We start from the raw sequence: 21,289 nt of genomic DNA on the forward strand, positions 1-21,289 counted from the left end.
TCGTTACATTAAAATGGATACTCTAAAAAGGAACAGATTACCAAAAAGGAAAAATAATTACAACTCTTAGTCGACATGAGGGAGAGTAGAATATGACTGAAATTTGAATTTTTAAGTTAGTTTAAATCATCAACTACAAACATGTCAAGAGTGCACCATCTATTGTAGAAACACAAAAAGAACATCAAGAACACACCTCTGAACTAAGAGATCATTCATCAAGATCAGTAGAGTCCAGTGGGCCGCATTCAAAAGCTTAATGGACCACATACGGCCCACGGGCTGTAGCTTGTTCTTGTCTGGTACGGAAGCTAGCCAGGAAATAAGACAACCCTGGTTCGAGAAGATCTTTTTAAAAGCAACAAACAAACCCGTTTAGACGTCCGTGGCCTCGAACCCACTTCCACACACAGCAGCTTAACGCTCCTCCTGATCAATACCTTTCACTCGACTATCGACTCGTCTGCCTCTCCACAGACCCCGGATCCTGGGAAACAGACGAGGAGGGAAACTCTCCACAAAGTGGTCGAGGAAGGGGGAGCGATGGGGGAGCGAGGGGGGGGGACAACAGACACCATGAAAAGTCACATTTTCTTTAACGAGCTTTGCGGCGCAGAGCAGTGACTGAGGTGGAAGCAGGAGGAATGAATCGATGTGTGCAGATCATCACCCGAGCTGTGACTTTGCAGAGGTGGAGGAGATCAATGCGTGTGGATCTGTAATCCTTAACTATCTATAAGTAATTAACCTTCAGAGGAGGACGCGGGGAGGAAACAAACACAACTAGCTGGGAGAAAAAAAAAAAAAGAACAAAATGAAGAGCTCTTCTCTGCTGCACACGACTGGCTTTTATTTGTGTTGGCGGCGAATGAGAGAGTCTGAGCCTTGGTTTTAAATTCAGGGAAGAATGTGGAATACTTTGATTTCAGAGGAGCCTGGATGATGCTCAAGACAGGGTTTTTTTTGTCAGGAGCTAGCGCGCCCCCTGTTGGCCCTGGAAGATAAAACAATTGAAAATTAGAACGAGAATAATAAAATTCATGATGCCTTTTAAAACCTGTTAAATGAAACTCAGGAAACCGCAAATAAAATAATTTCAGATTCCCTCTCCAGAAGCCATCTCTAAACTTTACGTCACAGGTTGCATCACAGATGATTCCTGGAAGTTAAAAGCACACTTACCGTTCATCGTCCTCGCTGATCCAAGATCATCATTCGCTGGTGCAGCAAACATCCATTAGCTCGGAACAATTCTATTGAATACCCCCCAATTCTCCAGTGACATGTTGTCCTTGAGCAAGGCTCGGATCTCTAATTAGCTGCTGGTGAGTTCATCGCTCAAGCCACCCGTCCCCCCCTCCACCCCGGTGCCTCTCCTGCTAATTCCAGATGACGTAAACAGTGTTTAGTGGATGTTTTAATGGCACGCAAATGTACACAAAGAACATCTTGAAGTTGTAGCATCTGCACGACGTACAAGGCTCCGGTAAAAGGCAGATATAGTTGTCGAAAACTGTCACATAAATATACAAGTTACAGTTTAACGTGAGGGCGAAGGAGCGAAAAAAAAGTTAGTTGACTTGAAATTTAACTTTCGATTAAACGTTATTACAGAATAACATTGTCACTTAAATCATGAATTGTACATTTTTCTCTTAAAACGCAATAAAGGTTTAAAAACAGGAAAGTGTCTCTTTCCATTGGATTCCATTTTCCAGTGAGATTGTCGAGGGTGAAGCTCCGTCACCAGAACGGACACCTAGGGAGAGAAAACAGTTTAGAAATAAACATTTAAAAACCATTGAAGCCTCAACACTGACCAGCCGATGTAGCACTGGCAGAGGTTTTCGTGCGAGGTCGCCTGTTTGATCAGCAGCCCCACTTGTATCGGCACGTCGAGGGTTTCGTCGTGGGAGAAGTCGCGACCTGAAAACGACAAACCAATCAAAAACCCCAAAAATGTCCCCAGGACTTTTTAATCAGCATTAATGAGCTATTTAGGTTCAGACATCAGCAGCCCTGTGTAAATTATGGATGAAGGTTGACAATTAATATGTAATTAGAGCGGCTCTTTGATCGCTACATTAGTCACCTGTGAGCCTCCACCGCATTAAGAATGCATGGAGGGAAAAAAATACAGCACTATTTGGGCCTTTAAATTCATCATCGCTCAGAGACAAATGATAAGAGAAACTGATTTTATTTTGTCATGCACAAAGTCGGGGTGGGGGGGGGGGTGAATTTCACTGTCACTCTGTGCGTTAAAAACAGAGAATCTGCCTGGATCGAATTCAAAATGTAAAAAAGTATTTAAAAGTAGAGGATATAAATAGACATGTAATAAGACAAGCATCATTTCTGGACTCAACAACACTCAATTGAGTTTATAAAGTTGTTTACAAATCAAATAATTGAACAACCTCCAATCTCTAACTCGAAGGAGACCTCCTGAGGGATCAATAAAGTTCTACCTAACCTTACCTTACCTAACCATGAAAATGTGCTGGAACTAGAGCAGAGTACGTCTCTTAGAACAGCAAAAAGAATGTAAATAAGGAAGTAGCTTCAATTTGCCAGAAATGTTTCATAAATATTTCAAGTCATTGCAGTTCATTTAATTCATTTTCTTAAGAAGAAACCATAAAAAATGTATAACTAAATAAGAGTCAAATGAGTTATTGAACCCGGCAGGTCATAAAAAGATAAAACCTTAATTACTTTTACATCAATAAAGTTTTATGAAGTCTCGACAGTACGTGGATGTAGTTTTATGGCATCAACAAACCTTTTAAAAAAAAGAGTTGAAGATACAGGGGTGTAGCTCACCTGTGAGTTTGTCTCGCACTCGGTTTATGATCTGGATGGCTTTCTTGTTGAGCGCCTCCGGTTGTACGAGCCCGTCACCGACTGAAGGAAGAACATTCGAAAACATGACTCAGGCAACAAGCGCTAGCAGCTAATCGTAATGAAACTTCAAGTGTTCCCAGGATGCCGAGCGTCTACGGCAACAGCAATTCAAGTTCAGTGAAGTGCAGAGGTACAACAACAGCAGCCGCGGAAATAATTGATGAGAGCAAGGAGGCTCGGGAGGAAAACAAAACCAAGAACGACTAAAGCGTGAAGTGACAGACTTACTAAACGAGTGGATGGACTCGGGCACCGTGGTGCCGGGCTTCTTGTGCGTGGTCTCTCCCAGATCGATTCCCTCCAGAGCTTCTGCAGATGGGAACACAACGCGGTCACGACACTTTGAAGCGGAAAACCAGAAGCTGCGGCGAGGACTCACCGACGGACTGTCCAGTGGTGTAAGAGTCGGTCCTGGTGCGAGAGCGCTTGTTGCCTTTGGTGTTGGCTGAGAGAGAGAAAGAGAGAGTGGACCATCAGTCGCAAAAAATGAAAACAATTGTAGGGACCGTCCATCAGCAGCAGCCAGTTCACCAAATCTAGCGCTCAGATCACCATTTAGCCCTCTCAGCGGCTCTGCCTCTTATCAGTCTCCTCAGCTGGAAGTTAAATGCTGACGCAGCATTCTCAACTGCTAATTATCTGCAGCATATTAAACAACACACACGTAGAAGTCTGAAACTCCCATCCCTCGCTGCAGCGGTTTGGATGCAGGTTTCTCTTTACTGAACTCTAAACTTTCAATCACTTACTGTCCATGAGCCTCCAGTTGAGCAGGGGGTCGTAGACGAAGGCCTCCAGCACGGCCATGACGCTGTCCCTGTGTTCCCGCAGGACCTCCATCACGTTGTGGCAGGTGACCTGGTAGTTCCCATCCAGGCCCGTCACCTGAAACGTGACGACGGACCTCAGTTAGTTTAGGAACGTGTCGATCTGCTTCAGCTCACTTTCAAATCAAGTGTATACAAATGACAGTGACAGGCTAGGATACAAGATCAAGAGTATCAAGAAAAATGATAACTTCAAGACGCCCAAAAATAAAGGATTGAATAATGAATAGAGTTAAAATAAAAAAAATAAAAAAAGCTTTAAAATTTTTAAGATGATAAAAAAATGATTAAATTTGAATTTTCTTGGTATATATTTTTTATTTAATATATGGTCCATTTAAATGCAAATCCCCTCATAACACAGAAAAAAAATTATTCTAAAGTGTTTTCAAATATATATATATATATATACATTTTAAAGTGATTAAATATAACAATATAATTGAACTGTAATATATATATACAGTATACAAATTTGGAAATACAATTTTAAGTTAGCTCTCATAAAGATTTATAAAAGACAGGTTTACATTTTACTCTGCATTTCGTGGGCCTCAAACATTTGTCCAATAGGGCCAAATGTGGCCCCCGGGCCGCTTCAGGTCTGAATTGGAGTTATGGATTAAGTTATTGGACAGTGAAGAAAATGGGACTGATCGGGCCATAGACAAAACAGTTCCAACTAGGAGCCATAGCAGGGGACACTATTATTCACTTCTTTATTTTACCTCCATGGCGTTCGTCAGCATCCGTGTCAGTCTGAAAGGAATCTTCTCGGGGAACTTTTCTCTGGTCATGGCGACCTGTGGGAGGTTACAGCTTGAATTAACCTCCATATCTTGAGAAAATCATTGACTATGAGATTACCTCAAAACAGTCTCCAAAGTCGATGTGGAGGATTTTGCCACTTAACCGATCCAACATCAGATTGGACGGATGCCTGACGGTTAAATTAGGAAAGTTAAAAAAAACAGCATAAACGGCCTGTTGTTTTCAGTGGTGACCTCACCTGTCACCGAGTCCAAGGATGTAGCCGACCATCGACATCACAGCCAGAGAGCGAGTGTAATTGGTCCTCCTGTCAAACCACACCTGAAGAAATAGCTCAACATTACTTATCTCAGTGTTTGCCACGCTACGGTGAAGCTTCTTAATATGGCATTCATCTGATTAGTCTTTCATGTTTGCAGTTAAAAAAAAAGGACTTGCTGGCCTTTAGCCAGATCTCAGTCATGACTTCATCGAGCGCCGCTTAAAATAATAAACAGGGGCGACTGGAGCGAACATTAAAATGTAGTCTTGGGGGCGCTTAATGCAAAAAGCAGAAGATTCTCTGGCTCGGGCTCATTGTTCTTAAGAAAGGGAGGGAGGAGGGAACGGCACAGAAATCATTGTCAGGCAAACAAATGATCCTAAAAATAGCTGAAATCTAAAGGTCTGTTTGTGAAGTTCTGCTCCGTCAGTGCTTTTGAAAATAGGACACGCAACCTGAAAACAGTGAAACAAGAGTCCCCCCCCCTTTTTTCTTTACTTATCTTGCATTTGATGAACAACGTTTCTAAACAACGACTCTATTTCCATCCTTAAAAAAGGTTCCTCTAAAAAGATGAATTAATTAAAGCAGCTGAAATATTAATTCAAGAGGAAATCAGTGGAGAAAAACAACTTAAAAAAAAGAAGTTTGTTCTTAAATTTGCATCTAATAATTATAAGGGACACTTTCATTTTGTTTACTTCTTTTGCCTCTTAAAGTAGAGCCACTCCTCATAAATACAAATGATATTCAGCCAAAAATGTATTTCGGCGCCTTGTGTAATGGACTTTGACCCCCTGCTGATGAGTCGTGAGGGTCGCAACATTTCTGCTTTATTCCTGTTGTTTAACTTCATAAATAAAAGAAGTGGAACCTCGGAGCTCGGACTCTTGAGCCACAAGAGCTTGGCCAGGTCGTCGCCGGCTGTGTTGTTGACCGCGTGCTCGAACACTTCCACTTTCTCCATCAGAGTCAGGTGGTCGTAGTCCGGCGCCATCTGTAACATCCACATTAGGAGAAACAAAATCAGAATCACAGTACGTTACCGTTATTAAGAAAAAAAACATAAAAGGCGGTTCAGACTTGGCTCGTGTTTCCAGGAGAGGCTTGAGAGCACGACATAACTCACAGGGAGAAGATTTAGACCGGTAAAAAAAACTCCTCGCCGCAGTGGCTCGCCATATTGTTACCTTCATGACGATTGATTGCGCTTAAATGTCATCACTTACTTTACTGCTGTCTGATGTCATTCCAATTACCAGGAGTGCTGCCATAAACAGTCACGGGGCAGGTAGAGATCCCAAAAAAGGTGATTTAAATACCCTTTCTTCTGGCCACCGTGCTGCGAGAAATCTCGTCAGCTTTTGTGTGGAATGCCGGGAAGTACATTTATCTTGGCGTGAATGTTATGGACTTCGCTTTAAATTAATGTTTACTGTTTTGGCACGGCGACGTACACGTCCGAAAAGTGGCCAGAACCCTGTCGCAAGCAACAATTTACAGGAATTAGAAGCTGAAAGGTCGTGTAGCTTTAACATTTATCAATAAAAAATGTAATCAGGTTGGTCAGCAGGCTGTCGTCGTTGCCGCAACTCGGACAAAATGCTGGAAGCGAGGAAATTGAATCTTTATTATCTTTTGGAAAACGATCTTGTATAAAAATGTTATGCACCAGTAAGTGTAGCATGAGCTGTCAAAATGTGATTAATTGACTTTTTAAAGCACGATTATTAAACAAATTCTTAAATAATGAGTAAGCCAAGTTAAGGGGCCATCAAAATAATCACCAACAAATGCTACAAAACTGATTCCAGACCATTTTCCTTCTCAGTGTTTACTCAGTGAGAAAATAGAGAATTCATAAAAAAAACTATTAAGACAAAAAAAAGTTCTGGAATTGTTTTCTTCATTTCTTATCTAATTGGCCTTGACTTGGGGGAACATGCAGGTCACAACATTGATGTGTTGGGTCTGTCCCTGGGCCACCCCCCAGTTGGACATGCCAGTTACACCCCTAGATGACCTCCAGGACACATCCTGACAAGATAAAGACGGATCTTCTCAGAGAGAGCTTTTAGCTCACCTTTAATAGTTGATGAAGTTTCCCTGACCTGTACATGAGTGACTTATTAAAGTCTTTTTTTAAATGGAAAGTTGCCAACTTGTTGACAAGAATTTTAAGAATTAATCATGTTAACTTTTTTGGAAGAAATGAATAGGAAAAATGAGCCCTTGTGCCACTCTTTCCTTCTTTTGTGTTTCCAAAAAAAAAGTTATGAGCGAAAAAACAAAAGCAGATGACCAGTCAGCTTTGATGAATCTCTTGATCTTGTTTCAGTTTGACTTAAAAGCCATGTTGCTTGTGATGACAGCACACCATTAGGCCATTTTGGAAAGAAAAAAAATAAAGTGTTAATGGTTCCATACCCGGAGCATAATGCGATGCTCGATGTTCAAAAGAATCTTCTTCTTCTCCCTGTAGTCCCTGATGAGAGCGTGCAGCGTGTCACAGTGCGGCACCCAGCCGATCAGACCCGAGTTTGTGGAAAGAGGGATGACGGCGTAGCGCTGGATGCTGGGAAATGAGACATCAATAGCAATATAATTCAAGCCATCCACGTGTCTTCAATGAGTCTCTTGTCCTACCTGAGGTTCTTGCGCAAGGACGCGGGATCGTTGGCCAGAAGTGTGTTGACCAGACCGAACAGCTGCATGACTCTTTCATCCTGCCGAAGATCTTCGTGTCCCTTCAGCAGGAACATGAACTCATGGCCGTTGCTGCCTGCAAGGGGGAACCACGGAACATGACATGATACACTGGCCGAGGAAGAAAAACAATTATATAAGCATCATTGTATTGTTGCATTGGGCCTCATCCTCCACAGCTGCTCTGCCAAACACCGACCTCCAGCAAAGTTTGTGTGTTTAAAGTCGGTGTAAGCAGGCAATTATCCGTCTCATGCAACCCTTGTCACGGTGGCGTCCTAATAACGCCACAAAAAATAAGCATGCAGACATGTAGATGTGTGGAGCAACTCCACAACGATCTTTAATTCCCATGTTTAACCACTTAGTCGTGTCCAGCGGAGGCTTGCTTAATTTGAGGAGGTCAGAGGTCACAGGATCAGCTGTGGACCAGCTGCTTCTTGTCAAGTTCATTTATTACATGTACATGAAAAAACCAACAGCTGCCTTGTAAGTTCACGGTTCTATCACCAATCGTGATCAATGAAAACATGATCATAGTCTTAAGTAGCTGGTCGCCTCGGTATAAAAAGTACATTTGAAAATGAAATAACCTGGGAATAGAAAGGGGGGGCAGAGAAAATAGTACATTCAGGTGGATTATGGGTCTTTAATTGCTGAAAGGAACTGGAATAGCAGACATTATGCTTATTTAATATGTATTGAATATGGTAAACATTTCATTTTAAATTTAACTTATTACAATATATATTGGGGTTTTTCTGCCCCCTGTTCGCCCCCTTAAAATGGACCAAAAGGTCTTGTTTTTTTTACATACAAACCTATACTGAGAGGTCAATGGTGGTCATGCCAACTTTGACTCTGATGGAGAAAGTGGAAGTGTTTAAACACGCGGTCAACAACACAGCCGGAGACGACCTGGCCAAGCACTTGTGCCTCAAGAGCCCGAGCTCTGAGGTTTGACTTCTTTCATGTGTGAAGTTAAAAAACATGAATGAAGCTAAAATGTGGCAGCATGACCATGTCGACCCCTCTGCAATTTTGTCATAAAAATGTTCCATATCTGAATTTTCATGGGGTTCTTCTGCACCCCTTTTTCTAAACATTACAATAAACAAAAGATGACAAAACACTCTCTTACTAGGTATGAAATATAAGCGGCCAAAATTGAGATGCATTTTAATTCATAGGGAGGCGTCTGTCCCTCATCCTCTGATCTAATTAATTGTCCTCACCCCTAAAACCTCAGAGGTCAGTAGTCTAAATGCCAATTTACAAGCAATTTTGTTTGTTTAGATCGGACGGACTGACTGACAGTTACACCTACTAATGTTTTATAAATATAGATTTATTTGGATCTAGATTGATGACCCAAATTATTTTATTTATTGCAAAAATGATAAAGTAGATTATTAGAATTCAACAGTCGACGACTACATGTTCCAGCCCGTCTTCATCTGGGCACTGTAGCGGTAAATCAAGTCGACCCGCACTTCCAGGACTTAATATGGAGTCGTGCTCCAGAGGTCAGTTGATTCATCGCCCATCATCTTCTTTTTCAGTATGTGTTGCGTGTCACTGATGGGATATATCAGAACAAGGCATCACATTGTCCGGGGGACTCTGTGGACTAAAGTGAAACGTCCATGATTGATAGTTGAAGCATTTGGCTTCAGGACAAGGTGACTTTATCGTGTGGTGCCATTTTAGAGGCATTTTAGCTGTGTATTTCAAATAAAATGGGAAAGTAGAGGGGATAAAGTGTCACAGTTATTTATTTCTGGCCACACATTAACGCCAATGAACTGTGCTGAGAGGAAATCTTGACAAATTGATTGGTGCCTCTGAGGTTCAGTACTTTTACAACTCTGCAGCTACCGACAGTTTAAAAGTTCTTCGCAGTAGTTAGGATATATTTGGCTTCCGTTTCACTGGAATCAGCTTTGACTTGTACAAGTATTTACTACTTTATCGTGAAAACTTTTTGGTGGAATAATTTTCTTCAAATCTTACCCATGATGGTGAGTTTACGTGGCCTTTGTTTGGAGGTGATGACCTGCAGGGAAGCCGCGATGGACTGGATGCGAATGATTGGCTGGTTGGGGTCGTATGTGCCCGGCACTGCCAGCTCCAGGTCTCGACACATGAGCAGCTTTGGAGACACGTACTGCAGCTCCAAGGAGGTCAACTGGGAAGAAAAAAGGGATGAAGGAAAAAAAGATTAAAAACCTGGGAGAGCAAAGATCAATTTGTTCGGATTTCATCAGGAACATTTGGTACCTGTGGCAGCTGTTTGGAGATCCTTCTGAACACATGGTAGTACAGGTCCCAGGCCTGGGTCAGGTCTTTCACATTTCCAGAGCGCATGTACTTCCTGCACCAGTCTTGGGCTTCCATCAGATCCCTGCCATAAGCCTGCAGAAAATCATTTGACCTTCAGTCTTGTACAAAATATATGATTTATTAAGGCAATTTATTGTTACTGTAACTTAAAACTACTTTTCTGAAATCATGTTTATACACAGATTAATGTTCAGTAGAAAATGTGTGGATTTATTAAATACCCTATCTGAAATTTTTATAATCCGTTTCTGGCTCCCCCTTGTGTCAGAGTGAGCAAATTTAAACCAACCATTACAGAAAAACGTCAAAATGTGACAAATTGCTGCCTTAAGATTTACATTTATTTATGTATTCTTATGCATGCACTAACAACACAAACCTGGTTGAAGGAAGTCTCTTTGAGAGTCTGCGGTCCGCGCTCCATCATGGCGTGTAGAGGCTCCAGCACGGCGAACATGCCCTTCACGTTGCGCTCCCCAAAGTAAAGCCGAGAAGCCTCCTCCAGTCCTTCGTGCCACATCTCGTGCCACAGAATGGCCACACGGATGAGCTCCTCACTGACCTGTAGGTCAAAGAACATTAACAAACATGTTGCTAAATGCGATTTTTTTCTTCAATGCTGTCCTAGTATTAGCTGCTGGCCAGTGTAAACAAAGGTCATGACACACGTAGTGCTCAAACATCAATACCATGATGGCCTGCTGGACCAGAGTGTTGCAGTGTTCACACATGTTCTTCAGGATCTTGTTTGCGGCGTTGTGGCGGGCCGTGGTCGTGGACTTTGAGGCCACGGTGAGCGGGTATATCAAAGCCTATAAAGAAAGCGTTTCATAAGTTAGTGACAGAACACTTAGCTCAACAGTTAGTGAGATGTGACTTGCTTGTGGGTGATAACGGCCGATGTCAGTCAGCAGCTGGTGAATCAAGCGCCCGACCAGTGCGCGAGGAGTGTCGATCCGAGCGATGAGCTGAGGAATGACCTAAATATGCACAGCCTGGGTCAGAACCAGCGGTCATCTATTTATGAACTATTTAGAGCTTTACCTGCAGCCAGGTGTCTATCTGTATCGTCTTGATACCTTCCACCAGAGCCTCGTTCACCTCAGGCCAGTGGCCATAGTCGAACCACAGAGTCAAGACCCTGGTTATCAGAAGAATGACATTGCGAGTCGTTCAAATGCATTCAAGGGTAAAACGCAACACGTCAGCCGCCACTAGAGGGCCTCATATGCATATTAAATTTCCCTGACCTGAGCGTGTCCTGCAGGTTGTTCCCTCTGGACAAAGAAATGGAGCGGAAGAAACCTTGCACAGCAGGAACCGTGTACAACAGCAGCGTCTTTGAAAGATCCTTGTTGAAAACAAACCGGCAGAAGAATATAAGGAACATTTAATTTTTGTCCAATGTTCCCCTCATGCAACTCTTCAATAATCTGTTTACCTCGTTGGCTTTCTTTTGGCCAGGCGACGGCACGGGGCTGTGGTCAGTGCTGTCCACTTCGCTGTCACTGTTGCTGGCTTCACTGTTGGCACTGGCCCCGCTCGCATGTCGCAGCTTCTTCTTCTTGTCATCCCTGGCTTGATTCTGGTGCTTGTAATGGAGCACGGCCTCGAAGTTCATCACGGCCCACGCATGCCAGGCCTGTGATCAGACGGCAGGGACCAGGAATCATTCATTAAAAAGAAACAAAGGAAACAAAGTGTATTTGAATGTGATCGTCACATGTGTAAGATATTTAGCCGGGTTATGTAACCATCTCTCAAGGTTTGTGAGAAGGGAAGAGTTAAGGAAACCTCTGGTACATCATGTGCCACAATCTTGTTAACAGAGTAAATGAACCACGGACATGCAAGAGAACTAAACAACCAAATTTAACAACTCTGTTTTGAAACGTTTGCTTAAAAGACCATTAAATGAAGTGTGAAGTTTTCCTCTTGACGCTCCGTGTCAACACAGCTGGGATTTTACTGTGACTGAAAGGTCAGAAATCTAGGGTCAGAGTTGACAGGGAGGGACCGACCTTGTACCAGTTGCGGTCGTGCTCGGTAGAATGGCTGTAGTACTGCAGAACTTTGGGGATGGTGCTTTCATTGATGCCCTGCAAATTAAGCTGCCATTCCCCCAGCTTCAGGAAACATCTACAAGAAGGACAGCAAAGAGGAAAAACATATTTAGACAGAGTCTACTGAGAAGTCTGGAACATTCATTCAGGACTTTGTGGGGCTGCCATCAGTGCCTAACTTTCCTACTTGGGTGTAAATATTGCCATTTTATTTATTATATTACCCACACACAGTGTCCCCCAAGAGAAATGATGAGAAAATACAAAGTATTAAGTAAGTAAAACCAGACGCTATTCCTACGACAATAACGTAAGAACGGTTGTTCAAGAGCTTGGGACAAACAAAGTTCAGAGAAATTTAGAAGACAAAAAAAACTCTTAGAAACAATTTTTAAAAAGTACTAAAACCTGGTTATATTCAGTGGTGAATTTAAAATCTTCGTCAACAATTTTCTAGTTTAATCCTGACCTCATTAGAGCCGCAAATGCAACTAAAGGGTCTGGTCTGTACAGTTAAATAATAGAATAATAGGGTTATTTTTTCTGTATGAACTTACCCTCAAACTAAAAAAAAATACTACAACCACGACACTGAAAACTGTAAATAATTATGCAGACAGATTTAAATGATTTTGCTCCACCAGGGAAAACTAATTTAGCCTGTCGGGCCAGATCACGTCAGAATGCCATCAATATGGAGCCTGACACGGAGACATGACTTGGGAAGGCGTGCGGTGATTCATCAGAAGAATTAATGGACAAAAACACAATGGCATCTATCTGCTGAAAGTGTTCCGGGATCAAGTCCAGACATTTTCAATTAACCAAACCACTTTTCCTGTAATGTAACTTGATCATGGGCTGGGTGGTCGTGCCAGGGAGAACTTCAGCTTTCTCCATCAGTCTCTGCAACAAAGGCCACGTTTACAGAGAAACTAACTGCTCGTGTTTAGTGAGACAAAAATAAATACGAGCGCACAGAGCAGCTAAATTAAACTGAATAAATATTGAGCCTTTTGTAGTCGACCGATCTATCAGCACGAAGACTGCTTTTCACAGGACCCCGATAAATTGCTATTTAGGATTATATAATTGCTTCTGAGAGCTTTTCCATGCAAGCGCACGCTGCTTCCACGTGGGCCGAGAGACAGTGGACCAACATTGTTTTGTTGTTTGGATTTAAACACCAGGTTTATTGATCCACAGGAACATTATTGAGCATCCTTCAGAGATACGTCTCTGATAGATGTCCGAGTCATCCAGGTGTGCTCATACCAGACTCGACCGGCATTCTCGAAAGAGTGTCAGCATGTCTGACAGAAGAAACTCAGACTGACTTATTTAGAGCTTCCCTGAAGATGCATTTTTCACAGAGACCTTAGAAACAACAAGATCTACAACAATAATATGTGCAGTTTTATATTAATTTATCTCATTTTTAGGACAAAAAGATCAAACATTTCCATTACGAAAGGCTTCAATGAGGGTAACTCAACAAATACTATATCACATTCAGCCATACGATTCTGTAAACATTCCACAGTTTTCATCCATCATGAGGTTGGAGCAGATCCCAGCTTAATTTTAAGAATGGTCAAGAACACGCAGCCAAATTTACGACATAAACAGCTTCAGGATCCAACTTTCCTTTAAATTGTGATTCATCGTTGAATTTTAAAAGGACTAATCATACACATCGAGTACCGTTTCTTAGATGAAGCGCCAAGAATTTGAAAGATAATACACAGGTGGAGGATCAACAATCGCCATCATTGGACACTTCAAGCACATTGAGAACTAATTGGGTTATGAAATCACAGTTTGTAACTTAAAGAAAAAAAGGGAAAAAAAGGAATCTGTCAGGTTGAGAAAGGCCAGTGCCAATGGAGTTGAGAAAATTGCTTCACCAAATTGGCCTGTGTACACGGAAAGAAGGCATAGCACACTCTCTGTGACCCTGAGCCTTTGGAACAATTCAAGTATATCAAGAATCACTTTTCCTCACTTTCTTAATTAGATTCATTCATAATGAACTTCACAAAATATAGATCTACTCTGCGAGGTCAAATGCAGCATCCGTACAATAATAGATCCTGAACTCTGCGTGCACTGCAACAAAAGAGCCGTGGACTCACAATGACTCATAAATAAACAGTTAAATTGACGACTGGTGGCGTGAAGAGATTCTTTTTATTTCCCTTGTGCTGTTAAGCAAAATCTTTCGGGCTTAATTTCCTAATTTGACTTTTAAAAGGGATATTCAAAGTCATAAAACAATCCTCCAAATATGTGCCAAGGGTCATAAAAATACAGAACGTAAGGAACACAAACCTGGCCATCAGTTTATGCAGCTCCAGTTTGTGCTGCTGGTCCTCTAGAGCGATGGCGTGCTGCGCCTGTTGCTGCATTCCTTGCACAAAGTGCTGCATGTGTTGGAAGGCGTCAATCTGTGAACAAAAAAAAGGTGATTCAGAAACGTAGTTAAATTTCAAAATGGCATGAAAACATAGAGGACAAAACTGCTTATAAATAAACAATATATTTTGAATTGGGCTCACATTTTCTTTTCCGTCTCTCAGCAGCCGCCAAGAGCAATTCCTTAACCTTGCACATCCTTCCGAGTCACATATATCCTTTTTATGTCCTCATTTACTACAAACATAAACCTCATTGACTGCCTTCCTGTCTTCCTAAACTTTGTCTTAAAACTTGTCCATGAGTTGTCCCTGCGATGTCTTCACTTCAGTAAGACCTCATGTAAACATTAGCATCTTCATTTCCAACTTCTCAACGTACTTCCCGTCAATTCCAAATCTACAAGTGGGCGATATTATATATATAGACATATCTATATATATATAGATATATCGTGATCCGAAAAAAAAAAATCATTGATTTACAAAATGTTAATTGCCTTTCTTTATCCTTGAATAAAATAAGTATGGACAAATTAGCATAATAAAATATAAAAATAATGAAAGTAGATTTGCAATTTTCTTTTAACTTATTTGAACAAACTAGGAATGGAACAAATTGGAAGTCGGTGGGTTGTTTGAGTAAATATATATATGTATATAAAACAAAAAACCTCATGTAGAAATGCTCCTGAAAGCTAAACCAAAAGGGAGCATATTTACATTCACACTTTGCCTAGTTTTGTTCTACAAATTGCATCATGGCAACTACTGTCCAATAAAGCTTGTTTATACTACTCTGACATTGTGAATTGTGACACAGGAGACAATCGTCTTGTTACAAATATTGTTAATATTCTGTTATATTGGATTGATAGCAGATATTTCTCTACACTTTTTCTATAGCTTCAGCTATTTTATCAGGTTATGTCTTACATCGAATTAGAACAATATTCCTAGAGGTAATGAAAATGAATTAAATATATATAAATATCAATTATAAATAAGTTAAAAACTAAAATATTAATAAAACATGTATTTTAAAATGTACTTTAAGTCCCAATAACTTCCAGTATTTTCAGTTAACAATATCAGTTGCACAGTGCTCAAGACCACTCATTCATTTAATACATAATATTTTATTTACCTTGTGCTCCTCTAAAAGGAACCATCAACCCTATGATGTATATAGTCTTACGGATCAAAACACTAAAACACTTAAACATACACATCCTAGTGGAGTCAGTGTGCGCCTGAAGGAATCGTCCCAGCAAATGCAACACTTACCTAAGACCCCTAATGAGGCCTGCTGCACAAACGCCGCTCAACACCCGGTAATAAAAGCGCTGAGAGTTATGTGCACTTGGGGTTCAATATAGTGAAAGTAGATAGACTTTAAATATGTGTTTATGCATGTTTGCTAGGGGTTCGTCTGGTCACATGCTATTCTGGTGATAATCAGCACGAAACTGAGCTTCAGTCAACAAGGTTGATGGTTTTTCCATGCTGGCTCCAACCATGTTATGAAGAGTAAACAGAAAAAGGAGAGGCTTTTTCTTTTGTTTCACTGTAAATCAAACTAAGAACAGGTTCGTGTTGTTGCCTCACCTTACGAGTACTCTTCCACATGTACTTCATGTAAGCATAGGTGACATGGGGGTGGGCTGTCGGCAGTGGGTGATCCAGCTGCTTGGAGGGATCGACGCCCAGCAGAAGCACCAGTGTCTTATGAGCCAAAGCCTGGAAAATCAAAGAGTCAGAGAGACGCAATTTAATCACTTGAGAAGGAGGTGATACAAATGCAGGAGCCTTGGATAATGGAATACACACTTCGATATCCCTCTTAAGAACAAAACCTACCTTTTTAATCTCCCTACACCAGAAGCTTATTATTCCAATTGACAGAGATAATCCTTTACAAACCAAATAGACGAATTGTTTGGTCTGTCAGTGAGCAGGTATTTTAAACAATCTCACAGAGAGGAGATTTGAGAAGGAGATGTTTATGAAAAATTTTACTGCGCTTCCAAGTTAAACAAATCAGACTGTTGGCTACTGTGCATTCATGGTTCACCTTTGAAGCGTAAATATATATTTTGTTACACTCTTTGATTAACATCATGAAAGAAATCAAAAACACTGACCAGGCGCCCGCTTTTGCCACATAGACTCGCATATTTCAACCATGTTCTCATGTCCTCATGGGGGCTGATGACGATCGATCGCACCATCAGGATCTTCTGCCAGTCCTCCACGATCCTCTGACAACCCTGCCGTGCAGAAAAACACAGAATTAACAGGGGACAGATGCTTCAGTGTGTCACGACCTTTAAAAGAAAGGTCCATCGTTACAAGTTTGGAGAAGGGACTCCAGAGGGTCGTTTGGCTGAAAGCCTAGAGGTTGATATTACGAGCTGTGGGCCCCCCTTGCTTAAACCACCGTGCACGTGAGCGTATGGTCACGTGGACTAATAAAAAAAAAAAGGAAAAGGTCAGATAACATGAGCCTTTAAACGCATTAGTCATGTATTGTAATTCTTTAACAGCCACTAGTAAAGACTGAAGATATGGTCAAATTGATACATCAGTTTCACTGATAATCTGATGTCATATCTAACACTTTATCTATGACATTTATTTCATCCTGGTTTCTCTTATTTATACGAGTTAAACGGAAACAAAATCCAACCAGAGCGAAGTGTTTGAAAACAGGACACATCAACTTTGATAGGTGAGCGTAATAACTTAAGTTAAATTCACAAAAATATCTTAAAAAGCTTGTCTGCCTGGTGTGTGGCAGGCAAACTGGGTCACGAAACTCTTGAAATTAAATGTTGACTTGCCCTCCTCCTAATCCTTCCAGTGTTTCTCTATTAAGGCCCAGGAATAGTTTTGAAAGCTTAAGCAAGCTGCTGAAACAGACATCAATAATTCAATCTTAAACAAAGTAAACTTGCTTTGTTGTTTGAGTAAACTGTCACACATATTTGTGTTTTGTGTATCACTTAGAATTGAGAACTAAGAACAGTTATAAAATGTCAATGGTTGTTCATAAACTGAAATTAAACAATTTACAGCTGTTTAAGCAAAAGGTTTTTCGAGATTGAAAAAGAAAAGAGGGATTGTAGGTTCTTGATTTTTCAGCCCCCTGTTCATACTTTTATACTTAAATAGTAATTAAACAAAATACAATTCATGGAACATATGAAAATGTACTATGTTAATTTTTAAGTCCGATTATGCGTGTCATATGACATACACAATTATCACATGACCAAAAGGATCACATAGGTAATGATTGCATCCCATTAATAAAACATGATCATTTATTATATGTGACATATGATAATTTATTAAGGTCATGCAATCGTTACCTATGTCATATTATCATTTATTAATTTCAGGTGATCACTTTTCATGTCATACTATCACTTATTAATTTCATATGATCATTATACATGTCATTATCATTTAATAATACTATGAAATGTTAGTGTAATGAGCACATTATGTGTATGTGTATGAACAGGTGAAGACAGAATCGTGATAATGAATGACTTAAATCAAGCATTCGGAAAGAAAGCAAGAAAGGTGAGAGAAATCGTGACGTCCACTTCACCAGATGTGAGGTCAAGTAAATCGTTACTGCAATAAGCGGTTTTTACAAGCAACGTCTCCTTTCCCGGGAGTTCCCTCCTCCTTTGACTTTACTGTTGGAAAAAGTCAAGCTGATCAAGAGTATCTTCGCTTTACTACGCGCGAATCCGAGTGTTAAAATGTTTCCATCCAACTGTCAAAATCAATTTACTGATGCTTCTTGGAATTCAACAAGAGGGAAGACGTTGTGGGAAATTCAGACCAAATAAACACAAATCCCAATACATTTTTTAAAAATAGGGTGTAAATTTACCTCTTAAGATCTTAGATCTCTACAGTCTGGTGAGAAGTTATTTTAGTTAATGTAGACATCAACTGCCGTCTTCAGCAGTCAATTCTGTCACAACATTGCAAAAACTGCAAGAGTGTCATTTTCCCTCATAATACACTCAATATAAGTGTCTAATTCAAAGACAGTGTCAACATATCAAAACCGTCGACAAGATTTTTCGGTATGTTAACGTAAAACATGACACAATAAGTTTTGAATTAAAGCAGCATTTTCCAATACATAATATTTCAGACCTTTGGCAGCCACACGCGAGATCAAGAGGGGCATGTTTGCCATTAAAAGATCAGAGCTAAAATACGGCTCACTAAAGAGCTCAGCTTGGATGTCATTTCATTAAATGTCAGAAATAATATCACAGATCAAAGTCATATTAATTAACCGCAACATGTTAAGGATAAAGCCAATAAGCAGTCGAAGGGCCAACATGGAAAAGATGACCTAGAATGACATTATCAAATATCATCCGTCTTCTACTCCAAAGACTTGGAACTAAACAGTTTCTTTTCCCACCAGACACTTCTGGATATGTGGTTCTCTCATAAGTCTCACTGTCACGTCGAGTTGATCATAAGACTCTGTAATCTTCAATTGATGCCGCTAATAACAGTAATCATAATCAGAGGCGGAAAGCAGGAAATATTTGGGTCGAGGTACAAAAAAAAAAGAAAAATAGGAGTCGTATTCGATATCTGACACTAAGAAATAAAAAAACTGATTAGAACTAGGATAAGGGTTACAATCGTCTGGTTTCACTTATTTGAAGTTTGTTTACATGGACTTGCTTGAACCAGTTTGTGTCAGTTTTTGTCTATAAATGTGATTATCAATTAATAGTATGCGTTATTCACACACCTGAAACATCTGCATAATACGCTGTAAATGTCAATTTATTTGCCTCCATTTTCCTTTTCATTAATAAATAAGTTGTGTAATAGCCAATATTAAATAACAAAATATGGCAGATAAGTTAATGTTTTTCTGCATCAGCATCAACTCTTAACACAAAAAAGAAAAATGATAACGTCACAAACTACAAGATTGATCAGACTTATAATCACTTAAATAGGATGAAATATTGGACATGAAATAGGTAGAAATATTAGTCTAGACAAGGAAAAATGATTGGCTTAATACAGTTAATGCAGTGTGTGTAGTCAATGTATAAAAAAAAAGGAAAATACTTCAAAATAAAGGGTCTATACAGGCCATAATGGATTTTATTAATACATATAAATATATATAGTCAGCCAATATGTACTGAAATTGCGTGTGTTTCAGTGTGTGATTGTGGGTCTACACCGACCGCGTTCCCCATTAGTAACAGATGCCCCACCGACATCTGTTATGACTTTCACACGTAAACGTCTGCGTGCGTGCTTCCATATATCACGGTGAGCTGTTGAGGTTACCTGTAGTCGCTCCCACCACGTGTCTCTGATGATGTCCCTCCTCTCCGGCACCAGCTTGTACTGGATCACCTCCTCCAGTTCGGACAGCATTTGACAAGACACCATGGCCTACAAGGTGGGCATCACAAATACACCTGGTTATGATTCAATTTAATCTTTATCCTAAAAACTGTTAAGTTTGTAAACAATATATATATTTTTTTCTGATCAAATTACATCTGAAATGAAAGCAAGTATGTCAAATATAAGCACAACATTATTTTTTGACTATAAATACATTTCAAAACAAAGATGACCGAGAAACTGGACGGACAGATTCAACTTAACGAAGAACAAATGTGTTGGCTTCATCCCAGCTCATGATTTAAAGGGAAAAGGATGCCAGTTGCAGGTCTCTGAAGAATCCTTACCCCGTACGCTCGACTGTAGCTCTCTCCTGCCATGGCTGTCAGCTCTGCATCCAGGAGGTCTCTTGCTTTGTCGATGCACTGCAATAAAACAAAATTGCTCGGTTTGGAACGTTTCAGCGCACCGACGGTGCTTCAACACTTTCACCACACAAACACTTTTCCGCTGCTTTTTATCCCGTATCATTTATGTACTTATTGTTGGATAATTCACTTTTATAGAACAGTAAAATCAAAAATGTAAGCAATGTGCACAAAAAAACAAGTCCCAAGGCATAAAAAGAAGCTTAAAAGAGAAATAAAAATTAAAGAGAAGAGAATAAATTGACCAAAGAGACCATAAAAGTTGATAGGGTTGATAATTTGGGAAATAAAGTGTGGTTACAAGAACAAACGATGTCTGTTATGTTAAATGATGACAAGTAAGCTAAATAAACAAAGGCTGCATCATTTTACATTGACATCAGCATGGGTGGGAAGTGGATTTTTTAGGGGAGATCACAATTTTTCCTTCTTTTTGTGGTGTTGCCCTAAATTCTTCAGTATCAAAGTGCCACTTGGATTTTGATCACCCACGATGAAGCGTTAAAAAAAAGTGGTTAGCTCAGAGTATCACCCACTTTTGAGCACAGACGGGGACAAACCAGGGCAAACAATTCTAGACCAAATCATGATTCCTCAGCCAGTGTTTTTTTTTCGTGTCTGTGATTAGAGGGAGGTGAAATGAGTGAAGAAGGCTGAGGAAGTGCTTCGAGGCCAGGACTCACAGCTGTTTTAGACCCACTCTCAGCAATTATTATTATTGTCCCGCGGGAGGGAAAGGAGAAATGGCGTGCCAAGAGACCTCTTGAGGCATGCACAACAAGGGGAAAGGTTTTTCTTGTGGGGGTGACAATGAGGCTGCTTCTTTACAACCTTGGTTATGGTTCTGTTTACTCCTGAATTAAAGCACCGGGGCCCTCGTCGAAAAATGTGCAGTCCAGACTACTCCTGATAAATGCAGTGTCTGGCTTCTGGCAGCAGAAACACACCGTGACCCGATCTTTCTTAAACCTGTGTTGGTCACATGTCTTATATTAGGGTACCATAGGGGATGAGCCATGTGTGCTCCAAGGTCTGAGAAACCCAGAAAATGTATAATAATAATACTAAATAAACTAAGTAATAAAACTCTGCTGTCTGCGCCTTCTCGACGCCTGCCCTACTTCCAACACTACTTTTGCTAACTCAG

The 21,289-nt window shown here is 40.4% G+C and overlaps 1 protein-coding gene across 1 annotated transcript in view; it reads right to left on the reverse strand.

The window, feature by feature from the left end:
* Positions 1 to 1,399: 1,399 nt before the first annotated feature.
* mtor (mechanistic target of rapamycin kinase) overlaps positions 1,400 to 21,289 on the reverse strand; it is a 61,700-nt gene continuing 41,810 nt past the window's right edge. Inside the window, exons 33-58 of the mRNA XM_087782412.1 lie at positions 20,062 to 20,139; positions 19,652 to 19,759; positions 16,438 to 16,563; positions 15,902 to 16,033; positions 14,211 to 14,326; positions 11,838 to 11,955; positions 11,258 to 11,458; positions 11,067 to 11,167; positions 10,861 to 10,957; positions 10,698 to 10,796; positions 10,506 to 10,628; positions 10,196 to 10,378; positions 9,754 to 9,888; positions 9,487 to 9,661; positions 7,414 to 7,549; positions 7,195 to 7,342; positions 5,642 to 5,764; positions 4,744 to 4,826; positions 4,602 to 4,674; positions 4,463 to 4,537; positions 3,657 to 3,792; positions 3,287 to 3,352; positions 3,136 to 3,216; positions 2,827 to 2,907; positions 1,821 to 1,926; positions 1,400 to 1,759 (exon numbers count right to left, since the gene is read on the reverse strand). Of these exons, the coding sequence (XP_087638538.1) occupies positions 1,744 to 1,759; positions 1,821 to 1,926; positions 2,827 to 2,907; positions 3,136 to 3,216; positions 3,287 to 3,352; positions 3,657 to 3,792; positions 4,463 to 4,537; positions 4,602 to 4,674; positions 4,744 to 4,826; positions 5,642 to 5,764; positions 7,195 to 7,342; positions 7,414 to 7,549; positions 9,487 to 9,661; positions 9,754 to 9,888; positions 10,196 to 10,378; positions 10,506 to 10,628; positions 10,698 to 10,796; positions 10,861 to 10,957; positions 11,067 to 11,167; positions 11,258 to 11,458; positions 11,838 to 11,955; positions 14,211 to 14,326; positions 15,902 to 16,033; positions 16,438 to 16,563; positions 19,652 to 19,759; positions 20,062 to 20,139 (2,916 nt within the window). The 3' untranslated portion in view covers positions 1,400 to 1,743. The remainder of the gene's footprint in view (positions 1,760 to 1,820; positions 1,927 to 2,826; positions 2,908 to 3,135; positions 3,217 to 3,286; positions 3,353 to 3,656; positions 3,793 to 4,462; positions 4,538 to 4,601; positions 4,675 to 4,743; positions 4,827 to 5,641; positions 5,765 to 7,194; positions 7,343 to 7,413; positions 7,550 to 9,486; positions 9,662 to 9,753; positions 9,889 to 10,195; positions 10,379 to 10,505; positions 10,629 to 10,697; positions 10,797 to 10,860; positions 10,958 to 11,066; positions 11,168 to 11,257; positions 11,459 to 11,837; positions 11,956 to 14,210; positions 14,327 to 15,901; positions 16,034 to 16,437; positions 16,564 to 19,651; positions 19,760 to 20,061; positions 20,140 to 21,289) is intronic.

This window comes from Callionymus lyra, chromosome 19 (genome assembly GCF_982586985.1).
Source record: "Callionymus lyra chromosome 19, fCalLyr1.hap1.1, whole genome shotgun sequence".
Taxonomy (NCBI): domain Eukaryota; kingdom Metazoa; phylum Chordata; class Actinopteri; order Syngnathiformes; family Callionymidae; genus Callionymus; species Callionymus lyra.